This window comes from Natator depressus, chromosome 16 (assembly GCF_965152275.1).
Source record: "Natator depressus isolate rNatDep1 chromosome 16, rNatDep2.hap1, whole genome shotgun sequence".
NCBI classification, from domain to species: Eukaryota; Metazoa; Chordata; order Testudines; family Cheloniidae; genus Natator; species Natator depressus.
In genome coordinates, this window is record NC_134249.1 from 12,551,060 (window position 1) to 12,563,421 (window position 12,362).

The 12,362-nt window shown below is 43.4% G+C and overlaps 1 protein-coding gene across 1 annotated transcript in view; it reads right to left on the reverse strand.

Moving 5' to 3' along the window:
• MEGF9 (multiple EGF like domains 9) overlaps positions 1-12,362 on the reverse strand; it is a 79,921-nt gene continuing 67,559 nt past the window's right edge. Inside the window, exons 4-6 of the mRNA XM_074973387.1 lie at positions 12,125-12,268; positions 10,330-10,602; positions 1-6,667 (exon numbers count right to left, since the gene is read on the reverse strand). Of these exons, the coding sequence (XP_074829488.1) occupies positions 6,213-6,667; positions 10,330-10,602; positions 12,125-12,268 (872 nt within the window). The 3' untranslated portion in view covers positions 1-6,212. The remainder of the gene's footprint in view (positions 6,668-10,329; positions 10,603-12,124; positions 12,269-12,362) is intronic.

Consider the following 12,362-nt stretch of genomic DNA (forward strand, 5'->3'; position numbering starts at 1 on the left):
TTAAAAAAACACTTCAGGCATAATTTTGATCTCACTTATATAGAGCAGGAATAACTTCATTGTCATGAATGGAGTTATTGGTACGAGGTCACATTCAAGCCCTTAGGACTCAATCCAACTGTAACTGAGGTCAATGGAAAGACTCCCCATTGACTTCATATGGGGCTTGGAAGCAGCCCTTAAACTATATTTAAAAACAAAACAAAAGCAAACTCCCAGGTGGCTTAGATACAAATTATATACATTTTTATTCATTTTAAATAACATTCTTCTGTATAAATTCTGACATTCAAATCATACACAGCTTTTTTAGAAATACATTTGTAAGCTTAGTATATGTTTAGGAGACACCTTATTTGGATGTGTTGCAAGACTGCTGGATTTTAGTTGGGAGCGAATGTAATTTTAACGTTTTAGGCCCACGTTTTATTTTAATTGGAGACATAAATAGCAGAGTTTCTTGGAAGCTAATTTTAAAACTTCACTTTAAAGAGAAATTTTGTTTAGGCTTCAGTCTTAGGTCCTCATTTTAGAAGAGACTGTACCAATTGTCTGCCACATACTGGGTCACTTATGTTGCATTTAATATTTGGAATAGAGATACTTTATATCAGAGGTCAACTGCCCCAGAATGCCATTACAATGGTAAAGACGCTCCATCCTGCCTCATAAATTACCTCTGAGGGTCTAAGTTTATTTTGCCTGGACCAAGGGAGTGACTATTTCAATATAAGACACCTCAAGATAACTCCCCAGGCCTAAAGCTTCATGCAGTTATTTCTAGCTATGATGGTTCATGAGATTTAAGACCTTAAATTCACATTAGCCCCATTATATTTTTATGTCTGCCACATCCTGTGCTCACAGAATAGCATCCTACCTTGTGATCCTGCCAGGGCGGCCCTATGCATATTATCAGATTACTGTTTTTACCCTTCACCCACACCATTAGAGGAGTCTTTTTGTTCTCAGGTACTTGACTATGGAATTTCAGTTGCCTCACCCAGACCAGCGGGAACATGTGCCGTAATGGCGCTCACGTCTCAGGATATGGGCATAAGATCATTACCATTAGGAACAGCAGCCATTGATCTTTCACTGTCATTTTTCTCTGGACTGCCATGTTCCCCTATTACTCCATCTGCACCATGCATACATAGCTAGTGCATCATACCACCCACTGTCTCACCCAAAATGAATGATGTTGTCCTGCAGGACTGCATACTATTCAGTTAGCTGCTAGCAGGTGGAACAGTGGTAACCCCCAACAGTGTGGGTATCTGTACGAGGAAGGTCTGATGACCAGCTGGCCTAGTGGTCAGCTCATGGCCTTACGGTTTCTGCTAGTCTAGTCATCCCAGAGGGGTCCGAGCTGCAGCCTCAATCACCTCCTTATGCTCTAACTGCTCTGTCACCATTCAGTCATTACAAAGGAGCCAGGGGACAAAGGCAAAGGGACCGAGGCTCACCCAATCCAGCAGGTCCCAAACCAGGGCCCTTGGAGTTTACCAAACTGTCCTGCCAAGTTACTGAGCTACCCCAAATTACATTTCCCCCAAGTCATTTCCTACTAGTCTTAAGCTCCTCAGTTTGGGGCATGGTCACTGGCTTAGTAGACTCTCCTCAGTCTCTTAGGGCTCAAAGATCAAGTAGGGGGCTCTCCAAGTCCCTGCTGCTAGAGCAGCCTTCACAAAGATGTTACCACTCCTGGCACAACATCAGCCTCACTTCCCAGTTACTACATGCAGCTCATGCCTTCCTGGCCTACCTGTCTCCTTTTAAACTCTTCCTCCACTGGGAACATGCCTTGCACCTGTTGAGGGGTGGGGCCTCCCAAGTCCAGTATTTCTCTCTTGCCTGCCCTGGTTCAGCGTGAGGCATGTAAATGCCATCACGGTATCAATACTGATACTTCAGCTATCTGTGCCCAGGACCCTATATGCCCCACCCCTAACTTGATGATTCGCCTCTCCACTGGCTCTACTGCACCGGCACCGTCCTCTTCCTACTTATCTGTGCAAGTTCCAAGCTGCTATGGCACAGACTCTGCATCACAGGAAGCTCTGTGGCAAGTCATAAAATGCACGAAACACCCAGAGGACTTTGGTAGGCTGAGGCAGTTGCCAGTGGACATTTCAGGCCAGGCGCTATGTCAGGGTGCACTCTCAGCTGCTCAAGAGATACAACTAGCTCATTTTCGTCCTCCCTTTGTAAAGATGCTCAGGTATGTGGTTAACAGAGGGGATACAAGCAGGCTCCACGCCCAGCGATCACAGAACTAGGCTGAACCTCAAGGAGGGGAGTTTCTCTTTACTCTTTCTTTAATTGTGTTTTGATTTCTTATCCGGTTATCCATCTCAGCAAAAGGATGTGACTGACTGCAACTATTTTTGTTTCTTCTGCTGAGTCATGTCACCCTCCTATAGGCATCCTCCCAAGTGCCTCACCTCTGTGAGGTTTCCAGTCTCTGCTAGGCTGAGGTTAGTTCCAAATCAAAGCCTGCTATATAACAGATAGAGTATCCCTCCCACAGTCCCAGTAAGGTCAGTCCGGTTTTGAAAAGTTTTATGCAAGTAGGGTCCAAAGGAAAGACTCAATTGACTTCCGGAGGCTTTGGATCAGACTCCCAGGATGTCTACGAGATGTTTTCTTAAAATTTGTGAGATAATTTGCCATCAGCAACGTATCCCAAATACTATTGCCCTCCCACCATTACAAAGTGTAAGATGAACTGACCTCCTCACTCCATCAAACATGGGCTCGGAGATAGTGCCTTCATATTCATTTATCTTGTTTTGCTTATAAGGCAGAAAAGGGCCAGAACCAAAACCCCAGATCCAGATACCACCATTTTTAACGGTGGGACAGGAGGGGTCAGTGTCTGAACTCAGAAGCAAACTCTGCAGCTGGCCACTCTCTATAATGGGAGAGAACCAAAAACCAGGATCTGAAATCCGAATGAGAAGTGTCCCATCCCTGTTATAAACTAGCCTGCAGGCTTTCCAAGGTTTCAGGAAGGAACATTTGGTAGCAGTTCTTCTCTTCTTTGCAAACTCTCCTCAAGCTCCCCCAAAAGACTTCTGACACACCATAGTGCTCACTCTTTCTTTGCCTGTCAGCATTATTGCTCTATGAACTATTTCCAGAATCTAAAACGGGGGGTCATTAAAATCTCCTATGAAAAGTTACTTTTTTCACAGTGTAAAGATCGGGCAAGTAGATATTACAAAGGACACTGCCAAGTAATTACATACTGTCTTTAGTCATTTCTCTCCATTGTCATTAATCCGCTCTTCAAAAGCTTCGTGTGCAATCTATGATTTTCCTTTGTCTTTTTTCCCTTCTATTTTATCACTTAAAACATCTCTGAATGACTTGAATCCAACTTCTTATAAACTTAGGACCTGATCCCAAGCCCACAGCAGGGAATGGGAGACTTTCCATTGGCTTCAGCGGGCTTTGGATCTGGCTTATACACGGTCTATCACACCCTCCTATCACTATTTTCCTTGCCCTCCATCTCAAATTCCCTTTGTTACGTTCACGTGTGCCACATCTTAAATTAGACTGTAATATCTTTTGGGGGCAGGGATTGTAACTTATTGTGTGTACCTACAGTACCTAGCACAATGCGTCTCCAACCCTGACTGAGGTCCTTAGGCACCAGTGGAATACAAACAGAATAAATAAATTAAATAAATAAATAAATAGTATTCTCCTTTTCCACTCTCTTTCTGATGATGCATGAGCCAGCGATAGCTCAACTTGGTTAACTACCTTGTTTATCAGCAGCATTGTTTTTAAACATTTGCAAAACACCACCACCCATGCATCACGGCTGTATTCGTGGGGGGCAGGTTAGGAAAAGGGTTTGATTCGTGACTCCGTTAAACAGTAATTGTATTGATTTTCATAGGACAGTAATAGTTTGCCAAGCTCAGAAAAAAATCAAACAAATGATCCCATTCAAACTCCATTAAAGTGAATGGGAGGCTTTCCATTGTCTTTAAGGGGAGTTGGATTGGGCCTATAGACAGCCTGTGAGTACAGTGAAAAGAATAAGGGAGAGAGATTGGATGTGGTTCTTGAAAAGGACCATGTGCCAAGCTGGTGCGTGAGGCACACTGAAAAAAGGTAGGGTGGAGCTGAGGTGCCCCATGGCATTATTTTTACACTGCACAGATACAGACGGAATGCGTCAGGGGTCACTGAAAGGAACAAACTGTCCAGTGCCCCTTACACCTGCTAGCGAAAGGTTCAGCATGTACTCCCCCTATTGCCTGCTGCCAGCGGTTAACAGGACAGGAAAGAGGGTCTATGCAGGGCCCATGGCGTGCTGTTAGGGGTTCTAACCAGCTGCTCACAGGCCGTTATTGTCAGCATTCTTCCTCGGTGGTGCATGGATATATGTTCATCATCCACGTTACACCTATGCATAGGAGCCTGTATTCAGGCCTACGTCTTAAAGTCACCTGGGGGAACAAGAAGGCAACCTGTGGCTATCTCCAGTCTGCTGAGCCAGAAAAGGACTGTCAGCTGTTAACTGCCCCCTCTGCTAACAGCTAGTCTATCTCTGCACCAGAACAGTACGACTTTGCCTAACCAATGGACCTTTGTTTGTTTCTTGGCAACTGAGCCTCCTGACTCTCCCCAGCAAACAGCAGCTTAAAGCTATAAGAACTTCTAGGCATAAATTGCTTGACAGAGACTATATAATTTTTTTTAACTCAAATTTTGCAATAAAGAACCAGATCTGGTCAACTCTTAGGTGACGTCCTGGTTCCATTGAAGTCAATGGGAGTGTTGCCATTATCTTCAACCGGGGCAGGGCAAAGCTCAGCGCCTCTGACAAGCCTTGCTCACACCCAGCAGTCTTTATTCACAAGAGCAGTCTCGTGGACTTCAAAGGAATGATGCATGTGAATAACAGCAGTGCATGTTCATCATGGTTTTCAGGATCAAGCCATAAATAATTATGCATTTGTAACAGTACGTTTGCATTTTCTGTGGGCATTTCACAGCAAATTACCAAAGGTTCCACCTCATTTCTGGAAATTGACTAGTCTCTCTTCATGATACTAGGGTCCATACCTTTAAATGAGTGGGGGAGTTTGAACTGTGACAGATAACGAGGAGGAAACACACAACTTTAAAAAAATTTCAGTGATATCAGAAGAAGAACTTTAAATGATGGGTGTCTGCCAGAGTCCCAGCTCCAGCAACATCACCATCTGATTTACACGATTTTAAAACAATCCCCATATTTTTTACAATGCCACTAACCGCTGTACAGATAAAATCTAGATGATAAAATAGGACTCGTGACTTTTTTTTTTTAACAAATAATTATAAATACAATGGAGAGAAGATATATTACATTCTATGTACAGAACACACCATTTCTGTCAGGGTAGAATATTAAGCCAAGCTGCTATTTGTACACGTGACCCTGAGATGTCTTGTCGTCTTCCCTTGTACAGCATGTATACAAGTTCATTAACTCCTTCTACTGAAAATGGATTTCCGTGTTTTAATAGTATCGTCACTTTGTATGAGAACTCAGAAGGGGAAAAGAGTGATTGCCCACCCCCCGAAATTTTCATGATTGTTTCTGCTCCCCAAATTGCTGGAAAACTGAACATGGTGACTTTAGTATGTGTGTAACATTTACCCATTTAGAAGTCTCTTAGCAGTACAGTGAAATGAACATGATTTCCCTTTTTATATATAAAAACACAAATTTGTACCAGGAAATAAAATGAAGTCTTTACAAAAGTCTATTGTCTGAAAGCCCGCTCTTAATTAAACAGGCTGCTTTTCAAAATATAGGCTACTGGTGTAGGCCTTAGCTTGGCTGGAAGTCAAAGTAGCTTTTGATTAATCGGGGGCATTGGTTACTACCCTCCCCCCCCCCATCTTTTCATATAAAAATATACTTTAAGGTCAGCATAATTTCATGGAAAGTCCTTAGCAATGAATTCTATGGATCACCATGGAAAACAATACACTGAATGCATTTCATAATTTTACCTGAAATTCATATGCACTACACTCCTTTCCTGCTCAACAGCAAGCTACACCATGCCTGACGTAAAAGAGTACGTGGGTAGAAAATTCCTTTGCTTGGAGCCTTGGTACAGATTTCGATTCCCCTTCAACGAGGACTGTAATTTTTTTAAGCCGACTTTGGAATAGCTGGAACGACTCTTGTTTTAAGCTTTATAGTTATGCATGGGAGTTGTCAGCGTCAGCTGTCCATTTGGTGCCACTTCATTTCCGTCATCCTCCAGTAAGCCTGAAACATCAGCATTGGGTATGCTGTCATGGTAGCTGCTAAAACTAATGTTGTCCTCCTTGAGCTCAATGGTCCAAAAAGGAGCATTAAGTTTTCTGTTTTGATATTCACGGTACATGTAGACAGCACCCACAAATCCCATCAACAGGACCACAACAATGATGATAACTGTCAAAATAATTATGTTAAATTGAGTCCAGGAGACGTCTGCTAATGCAGAGGTACTATTGTCAGAGGAGTTGATAGGAAATATAGTCTGCACAGTTGTTGGCGCTAACGTACTGTTTATCACAGTAGTTGAAAATGATGTTGGCCTGCTGGTGTTGGGAGCAGCAGTTATAAACCCTCTAGGTTCAGGACCAGGAATGACTTCTACAAATACAAAAAAGATACATAAATAAATACATATACGAACAATAAAATACATGGTGAGCCATGATTGGAGAACAGGAAATAAATGGCTCTGCCTTTTCATCACTGTTAGTATGAGTGCAACAAACTAAAATTTTAAGGTCAGAATTGTTCAGGTCCCATTTACACATCAAAGTATTTGGCCAGATTTTCAAGACAGCTCAGCGCATTGAGGGCTGAGTTCTTTTGAAACTCTGGTCATAAGCATCACAATGGGAGCTGCTGGGTGCCGAGTACTTTTGAAAACCTCCTCCTTGTTTAGGTGCCCAAATAGGAGCTGCGCCCTTTAGAAAATCTGGCCCCGATTGTGGGTGCTCTACTCTTGAAAATCTGGCCCACCAGACCTCGATCATTCATGACGAATGCAAGTGCAACTCATTGGGTGAAATGTTGGCTCCACAAAGTCAGAGGGAGTTTTGCCATTCAGTGGAGCCAGGACTTCACCCATACAAAAGGTTTTCTGAAGAGACCTTTTACTAGTAGGGGGAGAATCTAGTCTCGGATTGGATACTAGTGTGGAGGAGAATCACCTCTGAAAGGCTAATTTGATACAGGCAACAGGAGTTGGGGATGAGCAGCAGTAGGAGAGTGATTATACTTTAAAGCCCAGGGATGGATGTAGCGGTGGAAAGATCCCTAACCAGAACATGTTACAACTAGACAGAGGATTTAGAATGTTTCTGTTCCATGGACCAAGTCCTGCTCTCAGCTACATCCATCCCACTCCATCCATTTTAATGTGATTGCTTGAGCGTAACTAAGAAGAGAATTTGGTCCTGTCTATCTTAGGTATTTTTATACCACCAATCACTGCAGTATTGAGCCACTCAATAAAGTCCTTAATAAAAAGTTATTACAAGTTACTAAAGGTCAACCTCCAATAAGGTTCCCACACAAAACAGTCTAGTTAGAAGACAGCTAAGGTTAAAACGTTGTTGACACAACCTAATTGACTAGCTTTAAGCTTCCTTATCATATACACATTAAAATATATGCTAGCCATTAGACACACTAGACATGCACAGTGAAGGTATCCACCCAGCTCCTCTCCATCATATAATAAATGACCATTGGCTCTCACCCAGACCAATTTCTTCCATCACTCAACCTTAGCTTTGTCTCACTAGTGGTTTAATTAGACTGTGGTGTTGATGGCATTGTTATGAATGTGCATGCTGTTTGGAAAATGCACGCTGTTGGATTTATAAGTTCTCAGGGCCCGATCCTGCTCCCATTGAAGCGAGTGGTAAAATTCCCAGTGACTTCAGCTATGCAGGATTGGAGCCTACGACCCCAAGCAACTGAAAACAGGGAGGGTTACAATGAAAACACTTATTCAGCCTTCCCTATAGCAGTCAGTGCCATTTCCACTAGAATATTCCAGAAACATTTAATTATATAAAATCAAGAGAAGGAGGAAGCTAGTATAGCTCTGTGAGATGAATTATGGTGAAATGGAGCAGTCATCCACAAAAGTTTGCTGCAGTACTTGAGCAGACAGATCTGTGATATCAGCTGCTGCATTCACACCACTCGTGGCTGATCCCTGAGCCCAGTACTTCATGGATCCAAAATAAAGGAGCTCAAAAGATCATGGCCCAAATCCCGGGTGCTTCAAGGATCCTGCCTTAGCCTGCTCTTCTGACTAAGCAAATATAAAGGATCAGATTTTGTGAGTAGCTAATTATTTTTAGTGCTCCAGTTTTCTCTATATCCAACTGGGGCTCCTTAAAAGGGCCTGCTGAGCATCCACCCCCTGAAAATTAGAGCCCTTTTAGTTGCCTCAAGTTGGGCTGCCCAAAATTTGGAAGCCTCCAAATTCACTAGTCACTTCTGAAAATCTTGGCCCTAAAATCTGCTAGCACGCAGTGCCTCCAGCATCTCCGCTCATGGTTGAGCAACGTTCAGCAAACATGGAACAAAAATGCAGATCTTTTAAATATTAACATGGAAAGGAAAACAGGTGCCAAGGAAACATGAGAGCTGCCTCAGCTGCCTGTGAGATGGGAGGGCAGTATTTTCCCAAGTCAGTAATCAGCTATCTCACCATGTCATTAAAGTGGCAGGAGAGGTGCAGGCTGGAAAGGGTCATTCAAAGGCAAAGGCATGTGTGTTACTATGGAACAAGGTCACTTAGTCCCTTCAACACAAAACCAATGCATTACAACGGATGGACCAGTGTGAAATTTCTATCTGCAACCCTGCAGAGACAGCCATACATAAAATTACAGCACATGAATATTAAACTTGTTTACTAATCATCCCTCTTCCCCTCACAGAAAATCTTGCAGTGTGTCCGTTCAGGGATCAGTAAGAGAATGAAGGTCACATCAGCTCCCTACTGTAATGCCTTTGAACTAAATCTCTTGGAATGGCAGGGATGAATTTGGTCCTGATACGTTCTGGAATTCTGCGCTCTCCTTCCTATGTACAACCACATATGCATGCAGCCTGCAGTCTATCTCATGGAGTAACTTACTGACAACCACTGGGAGAAGAACTATGGGAGAAGAACTTTCTACCATTTTATTCAGGGCTATACAGTTATAAGGTAGCTTCTTCATTGCCATCGCGCACCTGAGAGTATTAGATGCAATGAGGATGAGGACTGATAAGAGGCCTCAAAATCAGGCAATAGTGAGTTCACATCCCTGCTTTGCCACTGGATTTGTTGTGTGGATTTGGTCAAGTTGCTAACCACTCTGTGCCTTAGCTTCCCAGCTACAGAGCGGAGGTGATAATACTTCACAGAGTTGTTCTGAGCGGTTGATTAAGGCCTGCACAGCACTTTAAAGCACTACGTGTTACGATAAAAAGCCTTTATAAGGTGCCAATCCTGTAAATCCTTACTGATGTGAGAAGTGCTACTGACTGTAGTCAAATAACGCAGCTCACCGGGGGGTTAAGAGTTTGCATCCAGCTCCAGAAATCAGGATACAAACCGAATTATACATAATCTTTTCTTTTGGTTTATTTCATGATATTGCCTGCCACAATTTTGGGGAACAGATGAATTACCGAAAACCTAGGCGAATCTTCAATTCATGGATTTTAGAGTCAGAAGGATCATTAGATTATCTAGTCTGACCTTCTGTATAACATAAGATGAATATATTAGTGTCTCTTTTTATACAGGCATGCGCACAAACACGCATGAGAAAACACACAAAAGTTCACTGCAGGAAAGGAACTTTATTAAATAATTTTCTGTGCCGAAACCTAGGAGATTCTGCCCTCCCGCAGCCTACTGTCTCAAGCTGTAGAGAGAACTGTCTGTCAAGAGCCATTTCCAGACTGCCAAAGATTAGCCGTGCATCAGAAACATTGCCACTGCTCCTTCAATGTAGGCAATGTTCAGACAGGCTCTCGGTAACTGAAAACGAAGCTTGAGAAAACATTATAATGGCTACAGGGAAAACTTTCTTCCAGCTTCCCCCTTGGACTGGCCCTTTTAAAGGAATGAGTTCCCATGTCCACCTTGGAAGACACTAAAGCTGCTTCATCTTCAACAGCAAATCCCTCCAGGAATAAATATACCCAATATTCCTTCCACACCCCAGGCAGCTTGCGTGTGTCTGATCTGTTTAGGAAACATGGACACTGATTCGAGGAGAAGGGTTTACCTTTCTTGGTGCAACTGGCTCCCTCCGGGTCTCTGACATAACCTTCCTGACACTCCTCGCAATGGAACCCGGCCGTGTTGTAGAGGCAGCCAATGCATTCCCCTGTGTCTGGCTTGCACACCTTGGGTGACTGGTCTGGGTCTACATTCCCGTTACATTTACATCTAATGCAGATGCTGTCGGAATTGTAATAGCCATTGTCACACTGGTCGCAGTTCGGGCCAGTGTATCCGGCTTTGCATCTGTCACACGTTGGGATGTGTTGACCAGGTTCTGAAAAAAAGAGAGCCCATACAAATATCACTGAACGATCCCCGTGAAAGAATGTTCCTTGTACCAGTTGCATGTTTGCTCTGCATCACACTGATCTGCGCTCAGGTTCTAAAGTCAATGGGAGATTGCTCGTGTAAAAGATGAACGCTCAAGCCTTTAAAATGTAAGCGCTTTGCAGCAGAGACTTCTCTGTTAAGCCCTGTATATCTATGCTGCCCCATAAAAATAAAAAAACATGTTTAGGTTTCTAGATCTTGGTGCCCAGTCACAGAGCATAGTTAGCATATTTCCAGCCAATCTGAGATTACTACTACTTCGGGACACCTCTGTCTTGAGTGATGGATTGCAGGGAGCATCTGGCCGATTGGGACTGCATCATGGAAGTTATGGATGGACAAGAACTTTTTAGATCATCTCGACCTGGGGAAGTAGGGGTGGGGGGGGGAAGGAATCACAGTGCGTAGAAAATTTTATTACAACCTAAAGCTAAGGTTACTCCCCCTCACACCATTTGCCTTAGAACTCAAGCATTCACCACCAACCTCTTGAAAGAGCACACAAATGACATAGGCCTAGCCTTGTTATCATTAATACATTTCCTTATTCTTGCTTTTATAGCAAATATAAGGGCGTCACAAAAATTCAGTCTTCAAATAAGGGACCAACCACCTACTAAGTTTGGGAAAAACTACTCTAGGCCATCTCCCCACTAGTGCAGGACTGATCCCAATGGTATGTTTTGTCCAAATTAATTTGAAAATCCCAAGCAACGGGGCTTCCATCTCTCTTCTCTGGGAAGTCTCTTACACAGCCAGGGATGGCAGCTTAAATTCCCCCCCCCCGATTAATTTCATCCCATCCCCCCTTTGCTATCTCTCTAGTAATGAGATGATAAGAGCTCAAAGCAACACTGCAAAAACTGTAAGGCACAGACATCTTCACATGCCCTGCAGCCAAGCAAAGAGCCCAGATTATTTGGGGCAGGGCTATTTTCTGTGTACACTGGGTGAAATTTACCCCTGTGCAAAGGGCCAGCGTGTTGCCTATGCACTGCTTCAGTTCCACTTAAGTGGGAATTAAGGGTTGCACAGGCCTGTTGCTAACTTTCTGCAGAAGGGTGAATTTCAACCACTGCTGATAACACAGACTAGCTCTCCACCATACCTAGGTCTTTTTGTCTGCAAAACAATAAAGACACTGAAAACGAGCAGCGGGAACCACCAGGGTAACCACGGTAACAAGTCACAGCAAATGCCTGCAGCAAAGGAGATTTTTGCAATGGTTTCTGCTACACTGTTGCTCTCACAAGAAGCACCCTAAATACTCCAAGAATACGGTCAGTAAATACTGCGCTCCTAAATGTCACGTGTCACTTCCAATCATACACTCCAGGTCCCACGAAAGAGGGATTCAAAGGCAAAGCTTACAAACTGGCGCACGAGGATAATCAGCCCAGAGTACAGTTTAGCTGTGAAATATATTGAAAGAAGTTGCTTTCACTAGCATACAAAAAGAGCCTTACTTATGTGGCAACTGCCGGTAGATGCCACTGTTGAACACGGGCAGCGGTTACATTCGTGGCTTGGGAAGATGCTTCTAAAGAAGCCCACCTTACATTTTTCACAGTGGCTTCCTTCTGTATTTCCTTGGCAGTTGAAACAGGTGCCTAAGAGAAATCAACAAAAACAACAGAACATTTTAAAATATCGAGAGAGAGAGAGAGAGAGAGAGAGACACACACACACACACAGACATCTCTA